Source organism: Tasmannia lanceolata, unplaced genomic scaffold, assembly GCF_043159265.1.
Source record: "Tasmannia lanceolata isolate RefF3 unplaced genomic scaffold, GAP_Taslan_0.1 ptg000008l, whole genome shotgun sequence".
Lineage (NCBI taxonomy): Eukaryota > Viridiplantae > Streptophyta > Magnoliopsida > Canellales > Winteraceae > Tasmannia > Tasmannia lanceolata.
In genome coordinates this window covers 21,366,135-21,389,241 of record NW_027518685.1, presented here as the reverse complement: position 1 = coordinate 21,389,241, position 23,107 = coordinate 21,366,135, and the positions used below count along the sequence as shown (strand labels likewise).

Here is a 23,107-nt window from a genome sequence, read left to right as displayed (position 1 = left end):
GAGAGATCGGAAAAAGAGATTTCCAGATCTTCTTCTCTGGCTGAGCTCGTCGGAGCTCCGATTGTATTTTGGATCTCAGATCTGGGGATTTCTCACCTTGAAGCTTGAGAGAAAATCACAGATCTAAGATCTTGGGAGAATTCCTGGGCTTATAAAGAAATAGCTGAGAGAGAGAGAGGGAAAAATCTCCCGCAACCCCTATTCCGATCATCTTCCTCCGAGGCTCCGGTCATATTCCGGCGGATCTCCAATCATTTTCCGGTGAAACTCTTCTTCTCAGATCTGTGTGATATTAGCTTAGATCTGAAAATTCTGAAGCTGATATAAAAAAAAAAAGAAAAAAAAGAAAAAAAAGAAGAAGAATTAGATTGAAGAAGCATTAGATTGAACGGCAGGAGAATAGAGAAGAAGGTAATAATCCTTGAAATTCCCTTATGTCTCATTATTTCTCAAGGTTAGTGTTTATTGTGTTCTTTATCTTGCTTTATGCCATGTGATTATGATTAATGTTAGGGTCTGTGCTAATTTTTCACGAGTTGGAGTTATCCTCGTTTCATATCTATTTGATGATGCGTGATAATCAGTTTTGTTAGATTAAGAATAATCGCTTTATGATTTGAATTTATTTCTTGTGGAACTTTATGTGATTGTATATAGTTATCCTCCTATAGAAAATCTGAAATAATTCATTCATCACTTGTGAAAATTTTACTTAGATAACTACAAGTTAGTAAAGGGTATTGTGATTCGTATTCATTTCATTTTTAGCAATTATCTGAGGGAATGTAATTGAATAATATGATGTGTGTATGTGCGTGATCATGTCCCTGTTGTAGTGTTATTTGGTTTGAATGCAAGCGTACAAAGAAAAGCAGTTTTCTGCTTGTCAGGTTGCATGTGGCATGTTTGCTCTAAAGCCTCAATGAAGATTGGTCTTTTGCCTCAAATTCAATTAATAGATTAGTGTTGCACCAATTCATTGAGAGCCTTCCAATTACCGTGAGGCCATAGGAAAGTTACTTTGGATTTATACTCATAACTTGTTCTTAGTAAAAAGGGTGTTTTTCATTTGTTCCTTTAATGATGCTTCCAGGGTGGAACGGTTGGGGTTACTGTTGGGGTTACTGAATGGAGGAAGTTGCTTTCATTTAATAAAGGTGGTGTTGTTGGGCTTTGTAGCATAGACCTTTAAAATTTAAGTATTGGAGGTCAGGCATTGTATTGAAGTTTAAGCTTTAGCCCATGTTGTAAATTAGAAATGTGATGACATACCTTGAACAAGAGCTATTCAACTGTGATAATCTCCCCAAATTTGTTGGGTTGCTGCTCACTTGATAATGGCATTCACCGCTTCTTTTTATTTTTTATTTTCTTTTGCAGCCTTGCACCGGCATTAGCTCAGCCATTATTTGGATGATTCTTTAGTCCTAGCTTGTCTTTTCCTCTTAATAGGCTTGTAAATTTTTTGAGAATTTTTGAGAATTGAAATGATATCTTGGTGAGCATTTTGGTTCTTGATGGACAGGAAAAGAGTTGCATAGAATTTTTGTGAATCGGATCATGGGTAATAATTATTCATTAGAGGACAATAGATTGTTTTCAATTGTACCCTCATTGCAGTTTACCATATCTTTCTTGTAACACATGGTGATACAAATCATACTGTTGAGTGAATTTGTGAAAATTATATCAAAGTGATGTGTCAAGGTGTGCATGTATTCCTTGAAGGATAATCACCTTAGTATCATTTTTATCTCTTGATTATTACCCAAGTGTTTTCTATCCAAAAATGATGATGGTGTATAATATTAGGTGTTAGACCGGCTATGAGGGCGCTAGCCGGAGCCTCCCTCTTTGGAGACAAGTTATGTCTCGATTAGAGAGCCCGACTTCAGGGGACTTGCTTAGTCCAAGTAAGGTCCCCCTCTCTATTTAGTAGACTTCTTTAGTCTTTTAGAAGCTGTTAGATGGTGGTCTCTCTTCCTCGCCTAGGAGACCATTGTAGTCTCACTAGCAATTTTCATTCTAGGAGACATGCTTTGTCTCATTAGGCCTTGCTCCTTTGGAGTCAAGCCTCATTTGGAACCTACCCTCAAGGAGGTTGCCTTGATTTTGACAGATAGTATATCCCTAGGAGGCATGCCTTGCCTCATTTTGTAGAGCCTCTATTTGGAAACAAATCTTGTCTCATTTAGAGGGTTTTCATTTTTAGAAGGCTTACCCAGCCTTATATTAGAGCTGCTCCTTTTAGAGAGTCTTTGGCTCAATCATCCTTTAAGTTGTAGTATTAGAGAGCCTTTGGCTCATTTGTCTTCGTTAGTGATTTTTATTAGAGAGTCGTTGACTTGCTCGTCCTTTGGATGGCTTTGATTAGAGAGTCGTTGACTCACTCGTCCTTCAGGTAGTGTTATTAAAGAGTCCCGACTCATTTCCCCCCTTCTTTGGTATTATTAGTTAGGAGTTTCTTCTTTAGAGTTGTCATTATTCCACTTTGATTAGAGACTAACTCAGTCTTATTAGAGCTTTGCTTATTTGGATCTTAGATTCGTTTTCTCTGTTCTTGGGACACTTCTTTACGTGTTGTGGTTCGTCTCTTTGAGACGCTTGCTGTTTGTTCGGGGTTTCCCCTTTTGATTTAGGGCTTTGCCCTAGTTTGTGGTTATGCTTGCGTGTTCCCTTGAAGGGTGAAAGCATTTAAGAATCCAAAAGCATTGGAATATTTTAAAATTCAAAAACATCAGAAATTCAAAACTCAAAAACATTTGAAAACCTTTAAAAATGTCAAAAACATTTGAAAAACATTAAAAACCTTAAATCTTTTGGATTGTTAGGTTTTAATTAGGAGAGTTCGTTTCGAACTACGTTGGCTTGATCCTCTTCCGAGGTACGTAATGCAGCTTGAGATCTTTATCCCAAGTCCAGCCAAACCTTTAAAAATAAATTTGTCAAAACTTTCCAAAAATGCAAAAACTTCTTCAAAACCTTTTTCAAAGAGATCTTCCCATAGAGTTAGGAGTCTGTCCTAGCCGTTTGGTTTGTTTTAGAGTTAGGAGTCTGTCCTGATTTGTTTGATATGGTGTGTCCTGTCGTGTGAGTGTCCCTAGAGTTAGGAGGCCTCAAGTCGATCGGTTAGACATTTAGTCGAACCGATGGCTAGACTATGAAGCATATAGTCAGCCCATGGTTTTCATTAGGTTGCACAGCCTAGATACACATAGGTTATAGGACCCACCTGCATTAGCTTAAGGCTAATCAACTTGCATTAATTAGGACATATAGAGAGTCCTAAAAATTACAATTCACATGAATTTAAGCAGTTATACAAAAAGCTTTAAAAATCAGTCTAGTCTAGTGGATCGAGTCTAGGTTAGTGGTTCTAGATGGTTAGGCATCGTAGTTAGAATAGGTCATCGAACTACGTTGACTCCGATTCTTCCCGAGGCCGGGATACGTAGAGCAGCTGGGATGGACGGCCATCTTGGTCCGAGTCAAGTCGCATTAGAATTAGGATTTGTTTTGTCCTGTCATATGTAGGATTGATTTGTGTTTTATGTTTTGATGTGTTTTCTTACTTTCTTGTACTGATCTTATACCTTTAGCTGTAGCTTGGATGTGTTCGTCCATCAGAACTTAGACACCCTTAGGCATGTCACTCATAACCTAGCTATGCTTAGGCGACACATCTTTCATCTTACTTTATGTGTGTTTATTATTTCATCCCCGAGTCATGCATGATTAGGTAGACGTTCACTCGGGGATATTTGTTCCCATTTCACATGATTTTTACCCAAACTTCTTCGAAGTTAATGAAAAATGGCATAAGAGACCAAGTGTTCGCACTCGGGCGAATTGGGGGCGCTCTTCGGACCTTCTCCATTCGTCATCAGGCACGAACCTTTTGTATCTCTGGTTATCCATGGCAAGCAGAGCATTCGTTTTGGTTCCATGGCGTGTCCATGGATGGCGACTCTGAGTTATTTTTAGATATATCTTGGTTTCGAGCCCTGGCTCCGGATCAGGATGTATCTCTTTCTTTTTATATCGCCACTCATGCTATGCTGTGAGGGTGGCATCCGTTTCCAGAGTTCCTTGGCAGAGCTCTCCTTCACACGTGGATGATCTAGAGGATGGTGTGGGGACTAGTTCCCTCGCCGCACCTCGGATCGGGGTCCACAGGGTATTATGGGCATTTTTGAACTCAAAAAAGTAAAAAACAAAAACGGGCCAGTTATACCTCAATGATTATATTTTTTTTAGACCTCGGTTGACCGGCCCTATTCAGTAGACCGAAACAGAGAGTCCATTCCTTTTTTTATTTTTCAGCTCGATGTTCTCTCGGTCGACTGGCCTGTGCAATTTTCTCAGATTGATCTCAATTTTAGCTATCTTTTGGGCTTTGGTCCATGGGACTTTGCCTTATCTTTTAACATTGTTAGTGAACTTATTTGACCATAAGTGAAAGTGATTTCACTTGAAAATTGGTTTTGAAAAAGTTTGATGCCTTCAAAGTTTGCAAAACCATGTGAATGGGATCTCCAATACAATCTATAAAGTGTAAAAATACTTGTCTTCCTTAGATTGTCTTGGCTTGTCCATGAGAACCACTTTGCTTTGATTGGTCCATGTGACTTCCTCCATTTAATGACTTGCTTCAATTGGGTCCAAGAGTGAGTCACCAACATTGGTTCAACTTCCAAGCTTTGGCTTTGGTCTATGTGCAAGTTGTGTTGAGTTTCAATGATAACCTGTCTAAAGCACAACACTTTCAAAGCCATTAGTACTTAATCAATTTGGGTTTCTGAATCATCAAAATATAGGTAGTGTTGAACCCTTGGGCTAACATTCTCCCCCTTTTTTGATCCAAGCTTTGCCATTCGGCGATTTTGATAGGTAGTTTCTACCGAACCTTAAGAGTTCAGTGTATCGTTCCCTCCGTGCCTCGTGCACGTCAGCCGATCGTCCTCTCGAGTGTTCAACTCAGTGTTGGCCGCCCCACTTGTCCTTAAAAGGATTAGGGTCTTAATACCAGGGATGTCTAACGGTGTTTCTGAGCAATCAACCTCCGGTCTCACCCGCATATCTCTGGGTGATCCGAAGATCATTAGCTCTTGGAGTATAGTCGGGCCCGCTTAATAGCTAGGCTCAGACTATTTTACCGACTTTCCCTTACCAGGTTGGCTTAAAAGAGATCGGTTAGGCAGGTGTTGGGTCAACCAGGGCCGCTGACTGTAGACACCTCATTTTTCTAAGATCAGACTAATGGCAGTCTGGCGCGGTGATGAGCCCCGATGATGAATCCATGTCTGGGGGTAACATACATATCCTTGTGATATTGTATTCGCAGCGTGAGAGTCGTAAAGTTTCATCACTCTTCGGATAGCAAAATTATGGTCTATTATAGGCACAAAAAGTGGAAGAATTCCCAGCTCAAAGCCTTTTTTTTATCCTGAAAATACCCTTAAACTTCGTTCAAATTCGATCCAACGAAATTGCAATTATAGCCTTGAGCTTGATATCTGAGATCCCTGAGATCAAACCCAAAAACCAGCAAAATAGCAAAAAGCTAGAAAATTTCTGAGCTCCAGTCAGTTTGTACGTTAGTATGTTACAAATGTACGTTCGTATGTTTCAAAACATACTAATTCCATATCGTACGAAAATCAGATCTTCAGCTCAAAATTTTCACTTGAGCGAGAATTTTCCTTCTCATTTGTGCCTATAAATAGGTAGTTCTATGTACTTGGAGAGAAAAATTCAGCTCGAAATTCTTCAAAAGTTTGGGAAATTCCCTCCCATTTTAGAGGGAGTTTGAATTCTCGCCGGATCAACCAGATTCCGACTGGAATTCTTGCCGGAGAAATTCAAAAGGGGAAAATAAAGTTCTAAAGGCCTTTTTCTCATCTCTTTCTTGGAATTTTCAGTCAAGTTTGCCTAAGAGAAAGTTGAGGAACTGGAGTGCTGCCGCTTGGATCAACGGAATTTCACTCCAAACAGGTTCCTTATTTCGTTTTTTTTTTTTTCAATTCCCTATAGGGGTGTCAATTTTGGCTCGGGCTCGGAAGCTCGCTCGAGCTCGGCTCGAAAAAAGCTCGGCTCGAGCTCGGCTCGAATCCTTAACGAGCCGAGCCAAGCCGGCTTGCTAGGCTCGTTAAGCTTAACGAGCCGAGCCCGAATTAGGCCAGGCTCGGCTCGGCTCGGCTCGGCTCGTTAAGGCTCGTTAAGAAAAACAGTCATATATATATAATATATATAAAAATATAATACAGTATATATATATATATATATATATATATATATATATATATATATATATAAAAATAAATATAGGGCGATGATATTGTCACCCCCCCTAAATTACGCATTCGCTCCCCTTTTGGCTTGATTTGACGTCAAAAAGCATTAATAAGGGGGGCGAATGCGTACGCAGGGGGGGTGACAATATCATCGCCCTAAATATAATACAGTAGCAGCCGGCGAGGCGTAATCATGACTTTTTTTCCAGCGTAATCATGACTTTTTTGAGTAATCGTCATAACTTCATACCCTTTGATTGTATTTTTTCGGTAAATGTCATAATTTCCTACTCTTTTTTGGTAATTTTTCATCTAAAACTATATAGCATTCAGATATTTTACTTTTTCGTAATGATGACTTCTTTTTTATTATTTTCTTTTTCGCTAGCAACCTTTGCGACCCACTTGGCATGTGCGAATCTCGCACATATATTTTAATTTTTCGTAATGATGACTTCTTTTTTATTATTTCCTTTTGCTAGCAACCTTTGCTACCCACATTAGCATGTGCGTATCTCGCACATTGATAATCCAAACCGTGATAATCCACTGTGATAATCCAAACCGTCCATTTGATACGGATATCCCAGAATATAACCCAAGCTCGATAGGCTCGCGACGGCTCGCGAGCCTAGCCGAGCCTGACCGAGCCGAGCCGAGCCGAGCCTGGTTCGAGCCCGAGCCTAGCCTTTGAGCTTAACGAGCCGAGCCGAGCCTGGCCAAGCTCGGCTCGGCTCGGCTCGTTTACACCCCTAATTCCCTAGCATAGTGTAGCCTCGATCTAGAGGAAAATCTAGGGAATTCGGGTTTCAAACCCTAGTTCTCAAGGTTTCTTCTTAATTTAGATAGATCTAGGTTAGGTTTCTTTGCTTTCATCTAGATCTTAGTTTTGTTTTCAAATTCCAATGAGATCCAATGAGATCCAATGCTGGATCTTGAGAATTGTGGAAAATTCTTCCATAATTCCCAAGAATCCAAATGGAACTCAATTTAATTTGAATTTCAAAGAGACCCAATAGGTAATTCGATAGTAATTAGGCATCAAATAATCCCTAACAATGCTATAGTTCTCCGTTGCGCCTTGTTCACACACCAGGTCTCCGCATGACTCTTCAACTACCACAGGGGTTGATGAAGAAATCACTTGTGTCCAGGTGTCCTCAACTTGCCACCTACAATGGAATCAACGCATTGCTTGTAACAAATGTTCCAGTGGAGCAAATCCATCTTGCAGCGGACTCCATCCTTTTGATGCTTATTTCCATTTTGTTCCCAAGCATCTAATGTTTCATTCCACTACTTTTTTAGCAATGTCATAATAGTTTCTTAAAGAGAGAAGTCTCCCAGACCGATATTTTATATGGCGAGAGTGGGCCTGAAGTCCAGTATTTTAAAGAAATTACAGTGGGACCCACTGCTCAGGATGATGGGCCACAACGTAAATAGGGTGTATCGCCCCTAAATCATCTCCATAGGATGATCCTAACCTAAGATATGAAAAGGGACTGCACATTATGAAAACCTTTACAAATCTGAAGAATAGGTACAACCTATTTACATTGTGCCCCATCAAATGAATGGTTTGGATCATCCTAAGTAGTGCGCTCCACTGCACTTAATGCGCGTTCATCATATGTAAAATCTCTAAGGTCATGTAACGAGTGGGTGTTGGCACTACAATATTTTAAGGGATTTCGCAGATGGGTTGTTGCATGTGAGAGCAGCCACACAGGGTCACTTTTTAGCAGATTTTGTCTGCATCCACGAGGTGGCTGCGCTGTTAAATTAAGCCCTGTTTAGGTTTTTTGGAAAAGTTTGAAAATAAATATTTTTACTATTTTGTTTGGCTGAAAAAAAATGACAACTTAGAACCAACCCTATGCAATTAGCATTGGGACTTTCAATTATTATAGGGAAATGATATCCCGCCTGATGGATAAAATCCCTACCTTTAATGGTGGTTTCTGTGAGAATGGTTCACTGGTAGAGGATAAATTCATCCCCTTTAATGTTTTTCTTTGCCTTTAAAACTAAACGAATAACATTAAAGGGGGGGATTTTATCAGGGGGGGGGAGAGATATCATTTCACTTATTATAATATCCCTCCATAATAGTATCAGCTTCTAGAAATGTTTTCCTCGGAATAAAAATAGGGACTTGGTACAAAATGATTTTTGTATCTGATTATATCGCTATGGAAGGATATCCTTGTAGAGTTGTCATTCAATGTAATATCCATAAAATTAAACGATATAGACGAAATAAGAGTAAGTTGAGGTTACGTTCAATGCTCCAAGGTGTTTTTGTGCTATGCAAGTACGTGGGCCTTATTTTACTTCTGCCAATCCACCATAAACAACTCTAATTGGCACTCGCCTCTTCAAGCTTGAAAGAGCCATCAACAACTAATGAAAAATATGTTTAATAAAATAAGTGGCATTATAAAAACAAAGGAGTATGGTTATCATTTCCCACTATGTATATCATCGTCGAGCAATGGTTAGACCCTGTTTATTTTGGATTTTGAGAGCCCATTGCGAGTCCAAAACTGAGTTTTGCACTAAAAATTAAATATAGTTTTGGACTGCTGTTTCTCAAAAGCTAAAACAAACAAGGATACCTGGTTCCGATGGATTCAGAGGATTTGAAGGTTAAACGATAGCATTTGGGTACAACAGCTACATCCGAACTGTCTATTGGATTCATACCCTAATGTCTGAAATTATTTTCTTCCGTGAACTACGGCGATAAAATCCGATGGAGTGTCCTGTATCAGAATGGAGGGAGCAAATTTATGAAAATACCCTTTATATTTTCTATCTTTATAATATCTATTAATTAGAAGTATTTTTGATACATTTAAGAGGGTGCAAATGTATGAAAATACCCTTTATATTTTCTTTCATCATATCAATTCATGGGAGTAGGGGTGTAAACGGATCGAATTCGATCGAATTCGAATCCAAATTCGACTACAGTATGCACTATCCGAATTCGGATTCGGATTCGAATTTGACGGATATTTAATATCTATTACCGAATTCGTATCCGCCGGATATTATCCGTATCCGTTTATCCGATAAATTCGAACATTTTATTGCAGCACTTTATCTTTCTTCTCCTTACTCCTCAAATGAATTTTTCAAACCCTAAAACCAGACATCCACCTTCTCTTCACAAAATTAACTCTCAAACCCTAAAATCCAAAGGCAAAGAGAGAGAGAGAGAGGGGCGGTGGGGATGTATGATGGTGTTGGTAGTGGTCTTTGGGTTTTTTCCATCTTTTTTTTGTGTGTATATGATGGAAATTAGGGTTTGGGCTATTTTGAACTGGGGAAGTGGGAGTGCTGATTGTGGAAGATGAAGAGAAATGGGGATTGAGTTAGAGATGGAGGTGACTGGTGGTGATGGAGGTGGCTGTGAGAAGGTGGAGAGGGGCGGCGGTGGATTTTGGTGGGGTTGGAGGCACCAAGGAATGCCGAAGATTGTGTCTCAGCCTTCTTTTTTCGCCTCTCTCTTGCTTCTCCTTGCAAACCTTCGAAGTCCTCTATTTTAATTGCATTTTGGGTTTTTATATAACCCTAAGTTGGAAAATTGATCTGAGCCGTCCATTTACCATCAATGACCTAGATGGCCTTTTTGCTTTAGAATTATCTAGAAAATATGACATCTTCTTTCAATCACCATCATCCATTTATCTCTTTCATCCTACATCACACATTTGTTTCTTCATAAATAAGCCATGTCAAACTCAAAGAATTCTCATAAAATGAGAGATTACTTCATTTCTTACCCAAAACACTTTTTGTTTTTGTTTTTTTCTAAAAAGAAAAATCACTTTTCTTTTAGAAACAAAAGATAGTGTGTCATTATTAAAATAAATATTAATAATATTATTATTAATAAATAAAAATGATTTACTTCTCGGATTCGGATGTTAAACGGATCGGATATACCATTACCAGATTCGCATCCGCTAAGAGCCGGATATCTCATAAACGGATTCAGATAATATCCGCTTGAAACGAATACGGATAATATTCGCTTTAAACGGATTCGGATGCGGACGGTAATCGAATTTTCGAAGATCCATTTACACCCCTACATGGGAGGTATCTTTGCTAAATTTAAAACCCTAAGCAAAACCATATTGAACTCTATTTTTTTCCTTGGTTTTGGTTTAGATGATGATTTTGCTCTCTCGATATACTTACCACTTTCCATCCCTAGGTAACCCTATGCCCCAACTGTTTGTAATGTAAGTAGGACATACCGACATAGGATACTATAATGGTGGGATATCGGCCATATTAGGAAACCTTCTGACTAATCTGCTACACTTTGGGTGAGTCCCACTAGCATTAAGCGTAGTGGGCCAAGCCTAACAGTTTTCCGAGAAAGCAAAGGCAAAAAAGGAAGTGTAATATTAAACATTCTTCCCTGGGCCACCCCCTCTAGTATATATTTATCATTTATGACTACTCTTTTTACAATACAAGGGGTGTCCTGGGAAGAAAAGCGTGCGAATATATCAATTCCCACCCCAAATAAAGGATATTCAGTTACGACCTTCACCGTTCAAAGTTGACCCAATAAGTTGGAGCTTCCCCAAAAGATTAAACTTTTAGAACTGACCGCGAAATACACGTGAAGCATTGGGATATACTCTCATCTAGGGCTGCAACAGGGTCGGGTTTTTCAAAACCCTAGCCCAACCCTGGATCCCATTATCTCGGCCCTGACCCGCCCTGACCCTGAGTCAGGGCCGGAAAACCTCAACCCATTACCCGCCGTACAGGGTATTGTGCTGGCCCTGATTAGCCTTGATTGGCAGGGCCGGCCCGGCCCTAATTGACCCTAGTGCAAATACCTGTTAAGAGTGCCAAAAATAAAGCAACCACTTATCATATGGAACAAAATGATCAATAAACAGAGAAAGGGAACAAAATAAGACTATGAATTCAACAACATGCGGGCAACAGAGACAATTAATAATAATAATCTAAAGAAACATCAATCCAAAATAATAGAAAACTTTAGCAAAAGAAACATGCACAGATGGTTCAATTCTATAATAGAAAACTCAGGGTCGGGCCGGGTCAGGGTACCCGAGGCATTAAACCAAAACCCGCCCGACCTGAGTCAGGGTAAAAAAAAAAATGAACCCTGACCCGCCCTCAGGGTTAGAAAATCCAGCCCTGACCCTGTTCGGGCTCAGGGCGGGTCAGGGCTGACAGGACCAAACTTGCACCCCTACTCTCATCGTCTCCAGACGAAGCGTTCGCAAGAACAAATTCGTAGACTTCGTGGGTACGTTCTCCTTTCTCATCCTCTCCTTTTTTTTCCTTTCATATCCTCAACCCAATACTAAATTTCATCCAATTTTCACAGGTAAATACCATCTTGATCTCATAGTAAGCTATGGGGCAGTGCCTGTTATCGTCCCACGTGTTGCTGGCGTACACATGCTCTTAGAAGGCTTCGAACCCATCCATGGAGTTCTCCTCTGCGAAGGGGAAGACATCGATCCTTCTCTCTATGAGGCTGAGATTTCTGGGCTCTCTCAAGAAGAACTCGAAGAGATCAAACGATTACACACGAGTGACACCGCCATTGATCGGGAGAAGGATTCGATCGAATTGAGACTCGCGAAGCTATGCCTCCAAAGGAACATTCCCTTCTTGGGAATCTGTGGAGGATCTCAAATCCTTAATGTTGCTTGTGGGGGTATTCTTTATCAAGACGTGGAGAAAGAACTGTCTAAGAAATGTGCAGGAGAGGGAGTTGTAACTCATATGGATTACGATAATTATGATGGCCATCGGCATCTAGTGAAGGTTGTGGAGAACACCCCCCTTAATTTATGGTTTAAGGACTCTCTAGAGGGAAAGATGGAGATCAGTGTTAATAGCTATCATCATCAAGAGGTGAAAAGATTGGCTAAAAGGTTCGTGCCGATGGCTAAAAGATTGACTCCTGATGCGTATAATCCCGAAGAGGGTAAATTTATAATGGGCTTGAAATTTCATCCAGATCGAATGAGGCGATCTGGTTCCCATGAGTTCGATTATCCTGGATGCCCATCTGCCTATCAGGTATTAAAAACAAAACTACAAACATCTATATCGAAAATCTAAGAGTGTACTGTGTACATGTAGCTTTTTAGAAATTTTGGGAGTCTGGTTTTGTTAGAAAAAAAAAATGATTCTCATGGGTTTTTCATTGATAGCTTTTGTTGCGACTCTGTGTAGGAATTCGCAAAAGCTGTGACAGCTTACAAGAGCAAAGTCGATAGCCCGGCGTCTGAGGCAACAGATCTAAAGCTGGATCTGGAAATGGAGAAGAAGAGGAAGTTAATCGTCCGAAGCTTCTCAATTGCAAGAAACATGTATACTGCTGGACTGGAAATGGCCCCGTCTAAGGAATCGGATCTTGAAGCCGGAGCCGATTTCCTTGAGGTATTTTTATTATTTGAGAGATGAATGAAGAGATGGTTATAATGGCGTTCTTTCTACTGTTCCATTGATTGATTGGTGTTCTTCATTTTTTACTTTTGTGTTCTGCATTGAGCTTGCAGCAGGAGAAGAGGTTGAAGCAGATGGGGGCAACAGTGAGGAATGCTTCTTTGTATCTAGAGAGAATGAAGATGAATGGAGAGAGGGACATGTTAGCAAGGAATGTGATGGGGAAGATGTCAATAGAGCAGTTATCTGAACTACTTTCTTTCTATCATATGATGGGGCAGATCCGCTCTCAGGTTTTGGAGAGACTTCATGAATGTAGTAGGTTTCTTCTTTTTTCTTGCTGTGTGGAAAGGAGGAGATTGCTTATTTTAGGAAGAAGGTTGACATGATGGTTTGATGGGCTTCTGTCTTTTTTTTTTTCATATATTTCTTGTTCTAGTTTTGTTTCGTTCTCTACGTGCTTCTTTCCAATTGGGAAGTGGAATGTGTACATTAGTGATTTAATTTAATGTATGAAATACAATAATCTTGTGTGAAATTAACTTCATAGAGAGTTTGATTGGATGGGGAACATGTGTTCTATCACAGACGAGGGTACGTAGATCAGAGACACAGTTTCCTCATGGGCAGTGAGACCCGCGCCCCCTCCCCCCCCCCCCCCCACACCAAAAAAAAAAAAAAATTGTAATCGTTTACTTTTAATTAGGGCTGCAACTCGGGTCGGGCGGTCGGGTTTTGGAGAACCCAACCCTACCCGAGAAATATCTCGGGTCGGGTCGGGTCGGGTTTTTTTTCGGAAAACCCACGATTCCCAAACCCGGCCTTACCCATGATAAATCTCAAGTCGGTTCGGGTCGGGTCGGGTTTTTTCACGTTGACGCAAATTTTTAAGGAAAATTCATGTTTGGCAAGGCAACTCAACTCATAGAAGCAGAAATTACACTCACATTACACTTGAATCAAACAATGATGTAATTACACTCACATCACACTTGAATCAAACAATGCCATAATCAAACAATGTTGTAATTACAATCAAACAATGCTGAATCAAACACTTGAATCAACTCAACTCATAGAAGCAGAAATTACACTCACATACAGTAACAGTGGGTGCGTGGGTTTTCACTTTTAACTTTGGGATAATTACATTTACACCCCCTCTAGTTTCTGACACATCCACTTCTACCCCTATAGTTTAAAACGTGACAAATACACCCTTGTAGTTTCAATTTGTTTAAGGTTTGCCCCCTCAGCTGAAGGTTCGTCCATAGATTGAAGGGTTAGGATGATCCGATGGAGCTGATTTTTTGGGCACACCATATCTATGTCAGGACCCATCAAATGAACGCTTTGGATCATCCAAATAATGTGGGCCTCTACCCGAATCCAAACACTACCAAAAAATCATCCAAATAATGTGGGCCCACATTGTTTGGATGATCCAAAGCGTTCATTTGATGGGTCCTGACATAGATAGGGTGTGCCCAAAAAATCAGCTCCATCGGATCATCCTAACCCTTCAATCTATGGACAAACCTTCAGCTGAGGGGGCCTACCTTAAACAAATTGAAACTACAAGGGTGTATTTGTCACGTTTTAAACTATAGGGGTGGAAGTGGATGTGTCAGAAACTAGAGGGGGTGTAAATGTAATTATCCCTTTAACTTTTAACTAACAATAGAAAAAAATGTACATACTATAACTTATGTAACTCGGGTCGGGTCGGGTCGGGTTGGGCCCCTTCAAACCCGGCTCGACCCGAGATTCATGCGGGCTTTTGAATGCTGAACCCGGCTCGACCCGAAACCCATGAAACCTGAACCCAACCCAAGCTATTTTCGGGTCGGGTCGATGCAGGTCGGGTAAAACCCGGCTCGAGTTGCAGCCCTACTTTTAATGCTTTTCGGTTGCTCCTCCACTCCTTCATATATCGATATCTGTTAGAGGAGGGGAAATATCCATGGGGGTATATCACTGCCCTTTCTTCATATATCTTAACGTAAATGAGGGACACAGTTTCCTCACGGGCAGTGACATCCCCCCTCCCACACACAGCAGAAATCGTTAACTTTTAATGCTTTTGGAGTAAACAGTTGCTCCTCCACCCCCTTCATATATCCTAAAGATATCTGTTAAAGGGAGGGGAAATATCCAAGGGGGGGGGGGGGGCAAAATGCCCAAAGTACCCCCATTAGAATTCGTCCCCCTCTTTAATAAGGAAGGGTATTTTCGTCCCTGCCTTAATTAAGTGATTAGGGCTTCTATTAAGTTAGTATAAATGCAAAATTATGGCAAAACTTACAGATCCTTTGCAAAACCTGAGAGAGGAGGCTGTGGGTGGAGAGCAAAATCGTGAGGAGAACTTGGGGGATCGAATCTTGAAGACAGAGATCGTGATCAAGATAAGAAGTCCTCCTCGGTTACAAGAATATATTCTTTGGGTTGCAAAAGTTGGGAGTTTTCTCCTTTGATGATTTGATTTTGTTGTACCTTCTTTCCGGATTTTTTCTTTCCTCGTCAAATAGTATTCTTAGAGTTTGATTGTCACGAGACTCCGTAGGATCAAGGTTTGAATCTTCGATGTCCGAAGAAGAAGATACAATGGTTTTCGCCAAAACCCTAGATCTCCACCAATTGCCGTCCGAAGGGTTTCCAACGGCCGAATTGAATTAGTTAGAGTCCTAGCTCGAGTGTGACCCATATAATCCCGAGTCAAACATATAACCCTCAAGTCTTACCCAGATAACCCCGAGTCAGACCATATGACCTCGCATTTGACCCAGATAACCTCAAGTGAGACCAAATAACCCCGATTCTAGCCCATACAACCCCAAGTCAGACCATATAACCTCGGTTTTGACCTAGATGACCCTGAGTCAGACCATTTTGACCTATTTTTTCCTTCTTCTTCCTCTTCTTTTTCCATTTTTCCCAGCTCCTTCCATTTTCTCTAGCGACTTTCATTTTTTCCCTTCTTCTTGCTCTTCTTTTTCATTTTTTCCAGTGACTTCTATTTTTTATTCCTTCTTTCTGCTCTTGTTTTCCATTTTTTTTTGGTGACTTCCATTTTTTATTTGTTTCTTCCTGCTCCTCTTTTCCATTTTTTTCCGGCGACTTTCATTTTTTATTTCCTTCTTCTTGCTCTTCTTTTGCATTTTTTCCTGCAACTTACATTGTTTATTTCATTCTTCTTGCTCTTTTTTACCATTTTTTCCAGCGACTTTCATTTTTTCCATCGCCTTCTTTTTTCCTTATTCTTCATCTTCTTTTACATTTTTTCCGGCACCTTCCATTTTTCCGGTAACTTCCATTTTTTGCGGTGCCTCTATATTCACTTCCTCTTCTTCCTCTTCTTCTTGTTCTTCATCCTCTTTCTCCTCATCCTCTTTCTCCTCATCCTCTTTTTTTTCCTCCTCTTCATTTCCTCTGTGTTGCAGAGATGAAAAACGGTAAAAAAAGAGGGGAGATAAGAAGGGTGTTATGTCTTATTTAAGTAGAGGGCAAAAGTATATTTTGGTTATGATAAAAAGGGAATGTGCCTCTTCTTAGTAACATTAATTTTTTATCTTTAGCATCAGACATTTCAGAAAAAATTTAACGGCCTAGGGAAAAAATATCCTCATACTAAATGACGAGTTTTTATATGGTGTAAGCCCTTATATTCCCGTAGTTTTCAAAAAGTACTGTACGGACCACACTATAGGATGATCCAAACCGTCCATGTGATGGGCCACAACCTAGATAGGTTGTACACAAAAAAGTCATTTCTATAGGATGATCTCAACCCTTCGATCTATAGAGGAACTGCATATTATGGAACCTCTACAGATCGGAGGGCTAGGATCATACTATGGAAATGACTTTTGGGGCACAACCTATTTACGATGTGTTTCATCACATGGACGGTTTGGATCATCCTATAGTGTGGTCCGTACCCATCACATGGACGGTTTGGATCATACTATGATGTGGTCCATACAATACTTTTTGAAAAAAATACGGGCTATAAGGGCTTACACCGTATAAAATCTCCTAAATGACAACATAGGTTAACCCAAATATCAAATATCTTTGCGGAGATAAACAATTCCCACTTACAAATCCATGATTTGTTTATGTGACACACCACAGCAATTCAGAGGTTCAATGTTCCTCTGCCAAATTAACTGGCGTGAACAGACCATCTCATCTGATGTGTGTAGTGTGGTCCGTACCCATCACAGGCTTGCAACTATGGGCCTATGGCATTTGAAAATCTTCTTTGAAAGGAAGATGGTACTTCGACTCTTAGAAAAATTGAATTGTTTGGGCTTCACTCATAATTGCCCAACAATTCCGTATTGATGTTTTGACTTTTGATGGTTTGAGATTCATTCAGATAAAAATTCTTAGAAAGAAAAGGGTGGGTCCTCTATTCTGTATTGGCAAAGTCGCCGAAAATGTCGCAATTTTCTTCAATGGCATAATTTTCTTCAATGGCATGGTTTAAATTACCCTCACCTAACCCCATTTATTGTGAATCACGCACTGGCACATTGTCTTGTACGGGTAAAACCGTAAAAGTGACATCGATACATACCAAATAGTGAGAAAAAAAAAACGAAGTTTTCTTCTTGAAACTGAAACCGATTAGCAGGAAAACCGAAACTGAAAATTATAGAATCTGATGGATTTTCAGAGAATTCGGTTTTAACCGAAAAACTGAAATCGGTTTTCGGTTTCGGTTCGGTTGCGCACACAATCAGTTTCGGTTCCGGTTCTATATATACTTTGGGTAACCAATATATTTGTTCGGTTTCCTCATTTTGGTTATTTCGGTTCAGTTTAAGCCGAATGTGCACCCCTAATAGGCGGCCTGCCACAACAAAATTTGTTAAAAAGTGAACTTATGTGGCTGTTGTCCCAGGCTGGCATGGCCTGGCACGGCACGAGCTGTGGGCTCGTGGCCAAATCGTGCCGTGCCGTGCCGGGCCGGGCCCGTAGGCCATGTTGGGCCGAGAGTTATCGTGCTGTGCTTGGCCCGAGGCCACGTTGGGCCGAGAGTTATCATGCCGTGGCCCATTTGCCACCTTGAATTAACGTCAAAATTTTCTCTTCAGCATCAGACATTTCAGAAAAAGTTTAACGGCCTAGGGAAAATAGATCCTCATACTAAATGACAACATAGGTTAACCCAAATATCAAATATGGTTGTGGAGATGACATTTCCCACTTACGCATCAGTGGTTTGTTTATGTGACACACCACAGCAATTCAGAGGTTCAATTTTCCTATGCCAAATTAACTGGCGTGAACGGACCATCACATCTGATGTGTGCCATCCTTTTTTGTCCCATAAGTAATTCGGGAATTGATACGTCCACCCTTTGCTAGCTTTTACAACTCTTCTAATCCGTCACGTCTTAATCTAACCGCACTTCCATCCTTCTTTCAAAAGTTATGAAAATTGTACAAAGTTGAGTAGAAAAGAATATAATTTCTCGCCTACTTTCTCTAATGAGAATTATTTTAAGTTTTTAACATTCACACTGCCCATAAGTTTAGACTTTTTAAAACCAATGACCAGGTACTAAAACAAACACCCACCGAACCCCCACCCATTTTACCCACTCCCAAACATTTCTCCTCTCTCCTCCAAACAATCTTCTTCTTTTCCAATGTCTCCACCTCATCTCCACCTCCTCCTCCTCCTCCTCCTCTTTACCTCTGCCCGTGGCACCCCAATTGAATACCATAACTGCACTTCTTCGTTCAACTGCGGCAATAACATCAGCATCAGCTACCCTTTCTGGTCGTACAACGATGGAGGTGATCAATACTGCGGCTACCCAAACCTCGGCCTCTACTGCAACAATCAACGAACTGTTCTTAGTCTCCCCAATCAACGAACTGTTCTCCCCTACGACGAATACTACGTCGAAGATATTAATTACAATGAACAGACCATCACCGTCGTCGACATCGACTTGAGGCAGAGTACATGCCCAAGGGTACGTAACAACGTCACACTCGTAGCCACACCGTTGTCGTTCTACAGCGAGGTGGACCTGAATTTCACCTTATTCTTCAACTGCTCTTCTTCACCTTTCTCGACCGCATATTCCCTTTCCTGTTTGAGGAGCGGAACTCGACAATCGTATATCGCTCTGATTCCTGGGGGTTTGAATTGGAGTGGGTTCTGCGAGGAGAGCGTGGTGGTTCCGGTGATCCATACAGCGTGGAATGATTCGGTAGAAATCGGGAATTACAGCAATTTGTTGGAGCAGGGGTTTCAGTTGAAGTGGAGTTCTTTTACTGATTGTGGGGCTTGCGAAGAGTCTCATGGGTATTGCGGATATAACACCACCTTGAATTTCTTTTGCATATGCGAGGATGGAACTTATTCCAGAACTTGTCCCCCCGGTAAGTTTTCCGGTTTCCTTCCTCATTTTCTTTCTGCATTTATGAAAATGGATGAATTTACGGTCAAACGCATCTGATTAAAATCATCAGAAAAAAGAACGGCCTCTTGGTTGGTTACCACACGGTGGAACCCACAGTACTGAAGTCCACTGTGTTTGGTGCGTGTGGGCCCGGTTTTACCTAGGCCAACAAAAGGGTGAGAGGTCATTAAAACATAATGATGGAGTTAGGTATCTGGCATGATGAGAGGTCTGATTAGAAGCTTCTTACCAGACTTATCTACCAATGGTTTTGGTTCATTTCAGTTTTCTCCTACCTCTCGTGTTTGTCTGTTTCTAAACATGGCTTTATCTTCCACGATTAACAATGAAGTAAGACCTCATTAAAGACCAGCAGAATCTCTTCTTATTTGCAAATATTTGAAAATGGAACGTTATCATCACTTTAAGAACTCTTGACTACAATACTTATAACACTTATATATAGTCACTAATTTCATTCAAGAATACATGCAACTAAGACTATATGAATCATAGTTTCAAAACTCCTGTGTCATAGTCTATGACTCACGCAAATCAACTCCCTTTCCCTGGCCACATTGTTGTCCGAGTCCGTGCGAGTTATGATTACATCAACTGAGTACTCAATCTTGCAGCGCTGAGTCGATTAGGATTTGCTTTGTCGGCATTATGACCCCATTCACGTTCCGAAACACTAGATTATGCATATAAGTTTATAAGCAAATAATTTTTAGTGTAAAGAGACTAATTGTCTGTTTGCGGGTCTTTCACACCGTGTCACTACATTAGAACTCGTCAATATGGTTGATGTGTTGAGTATGCCCCTTATTATTATTATTATTATTATTCTGGCTACTTAGTATTAGGGCTCAACACTTTATATACTATCATAATCGGATACTTTTGTAGGTTACAATACTAATTCTCTTACCTGAATATTCTGATTTTTCATAAATACATCTGTTGGTTGAAATAACTATAATGTTTGAAACATATGTGACGTAGTCACGCTACTTGAATTAGCAATGTCTCTTGAATTAGCGAGTCGAAATGTGTAACCACGTTTATCTATTTTTGCATCACGTTTCCACTTATAAAAGAGTTCAATTTACTTAATGTTGCTTTAGTTTAGGATTTTGAGTAGTTTGAGTCCATGTGGATATAGAAATTTAGTTCAATTAGGAATGGATAGTTGAGTCATAGTTGTAAAGTGTTGAAAACTTATTATAAAAATCACATCCACGGGTTGTTTGGATGATTTTAACACTTTAATTTTGATGAATATCAATGAAAGAAGACATTTCTTCTTTGTTTTGCTTCATTCTTCGTGGATTCATAGAACGCCCTTCGTCGATTTGAAGGTTTATCCGATCGCTATCGACGTTGTTCAACTCTGACTCGTTCTAGACACTTCTGGCTATGCGAGGTGGTATAAAAGCTCTGCTATGGTCCATGGCTTCCCACGAAGAATGAGAAAATCAATCGACCATGACGATAGAGATGTTCAATGATCTACAGACTACCGTTAATCAAATAGCAGAGCACTTGGCATGGTTAAATCCTATCGAGCGTTAGCAACCTCATATCGACGGCGGCTTGCTCAAGATCTACATCGAGTTTTACGCCCCAACCCTAGAGTTACATATTTTCCCAACAATGATTACCATCTAAGGTATGCCCTTGGTTGCGCTTTGCAACCCGTGGCTCGTGATCGCAATTATCATATTAAGGTGGATTTGCCCAAGTTTAATGGCTAACTCCATATTGAAGATTTTTTTGATTGGATTGTCGCAGTTGAGAAATTTTTTGACTACCTGAAAGTATTTGAGGAGAATGAGACAAAACTTGTGACTATTAAACTTAAGGGATGAGCTTCGGTACGGTGGGAGCAACTCCAACTCTCTCATACAAGGATGGGAAAAAGATCAATCTGGATGTGGGCATGAATGCATCAAATTCTTCGTGAGAGATTTCTTCCTATTGATTATGATCATGTATTCTTTCAACGGTACCAAAATTGCTGCCAATGTAGTAAATCAATACGAGATTACACTGAAGAGTTTTATCAGCTACCATCTAGGAATGATATTGCGGATACTGAGATACAATGTGTATTGGGCTACATCGATGGTCTTTGTCAGAAAATCTATGATCAGGTAACCCTTCATCTGGTTTAGACACTATTTGAACTCGTGAAGATAGTAGAACGAGTTGAGACCATGATCAACCGTCCGGCCCAGAGGAATTTTTACGTGAGTCAAACCGCAGTAGAAACATCGACGACGGTGATTCCAACAACAGAAGAGAAGGAGGTTCACAATCCTCTTGGTGGGGCAAGCAAACCCGCCCAGGCTTCCCAACACAAGGAAGAGGATGCATATGTGTTCCTTCTACTTCGGCAATGACCCTCTCACGGCTTGATTCGTACAAGTCCCAGTTCGAGCAGCAGATTGTATGCTACAAGTGCAACCAATTGTGCAACAAATCCAATCAGTGTCCCCAAAGTGGCCTGCGTACGACCAATCTAGTTGTTAGTGACAAGCATGAAGATGATGATCCGAAGCAGTGTGATGTAGAGGAGCATAAAGAGGAGCAAAATACAGAACAAGACCTCATCCCTACCATTTGTGGTCCTGGACAATCCTTGGTGATTCGTCGTGTTATGTGCACATCAAAAGTAGAGGAGAACGCTAAAGCATCTCAAGTTGGAGATGTTATGACGACATAACCACTGAACTCGAGGTCGAGTTCTCTTCAAGTGGAAGGGATTGATGTAGTGATGTCAATTACACCAGCAGCATTTCATGAATTAGCAAGTCGAAGTTGAATTAGCAAGTTAAAACATGTAACCAAGTTTCTCTAGTTTTGCATCATGTTTCCATTTATAAAATAGTCTAATTTTACTTTATGTTGCTTGGTTTGGGATTTTGAGCAGTCGAGTCTACATGAATTTAGAAATTTAGTTCAATTAAGAATAGTTACTTGAGTCATAGTTGGAAAGTATTGAAAGTTTATTATAAAACTAACGTCGAAGGGTTGTTTGGATGATTTTATCACTTTAATTTTGCTAAAAATCAAAAGAAAGAAGATGTTTCTTGTTAGTTTTGTTTTGTTCTTCGTGGATTCGAAGAACGCCCTTCGTGGATTCGAAGGTTTATCCGATCAGTGTTGACGTTGTTCAAACCCGACAGGTTCTTTGCGCTACACCAATATTACTTTCTTTGAGTTAACTATAATGTTTTTTGAATGTTTGTATTACATATAATTTTGAACACGAGTCTTGTAGATAACATTGTAAACTTAGGGCATGTCCGGCAAGCCTTCTCATTCTCGCCCAATTAATTGGGCAGAAATGTGGTTAATAAGAATCTTCGGAAGCAACTACGAGTCACTCCAAAGAATCTTGATTTTTATTTGCTAAAGAAGGTGAAATTGTGAAAGCGGCTTAGTGGGTCACATATAGCTTTCTAGATATTTTTTGCTTTTCTCATTCTACACACCTAAGAAGCGGGAGGAATCGGAGGATCCCGTAAAATAATAGTTGCCCAACACGTCCTTACTATTTATCACTATATGCCTTGTGCCTTATCCCATAGTATTGGATATCCTAGAATTTGATAAATGTTGAAAAATTGTCAGTGTCCGTATTAGACCTGGCAAATGGGTGGGCCGGGCCGGGTTTCACCCGACCGTACAGGTCCGGGTAAAAAATGACCCGAAACCAGCGGGTCACCTGTTTGTTTAATGAGTTTTTTTTTATTTTCTGTTTACTTTTTAAGATTTTTTGTTGTTTTTAACTTAAAAAATCCCATTCCAATTAATCAAATCAAATGAATTAGATCTACACCTCCTTATGTTGTTGAACCCTAAACCCATTTGCCAATGGTGGGTGGAATATGAAGGCATGAAGAAATTAGAGAAAAA

The 23,107-nt window shown here is 40.2% G+C and overlaps 2 protein-coding genes across 3 annotated transcripts in view; both read left to right on the top strand.

The window, feature by feature from the left end:
* The first annotated feature begins 8,923 nt into the window (after positions 1-8,923).
* LOC143882808 (putative glutamine amidotransferase GAT1_2.1) lies at positions 8,924-13,199 on the top strand. The gene is made up of 5 exons (XM_077386218.1): positions 8,924-8,944; positions 11,532-11,604; positions 11,686-12,389; positions 12,546-12,752; positions 12,848-13,199. The coding sequence occupies exons 1-5, from the start codon at positions 8,924-8,926 to the stop codon at positions 13,145-13,147; spliced, it is 1,305 nt and encodes a 434-aa protein (XP_077242333.1). The 3' UTR covers positions 13,148-13,199.
* A 5,204-nt stretch (positions 13,200-18,403) lies between these two features.
* LOC143884776 (LEAF RUST 10 DISEASE-RESISTANCE LOCUS RECEPTOR-LIKE PROTEIN KINASE-like 1.2) overlaps positions 18,404-23,107 on the top strand; it is a 52,753-nt gene continuing 48,049 nt past the window's right edge. For both annotated transcript variants that reach the window (XM_077388553.1, XM_077388549.1), the window contains exon 1: positions 18,404-19,163. In XM_077388553.1, the coding sequence (XP_077244668.1) occupies positions 18,419-19,163 (745 nt within the window). In that variant the 5' untranslated portion in view covers positions 18,404-18,418. The remainder of the gene's footprint in view (positions 19,164-23,107) is intronic.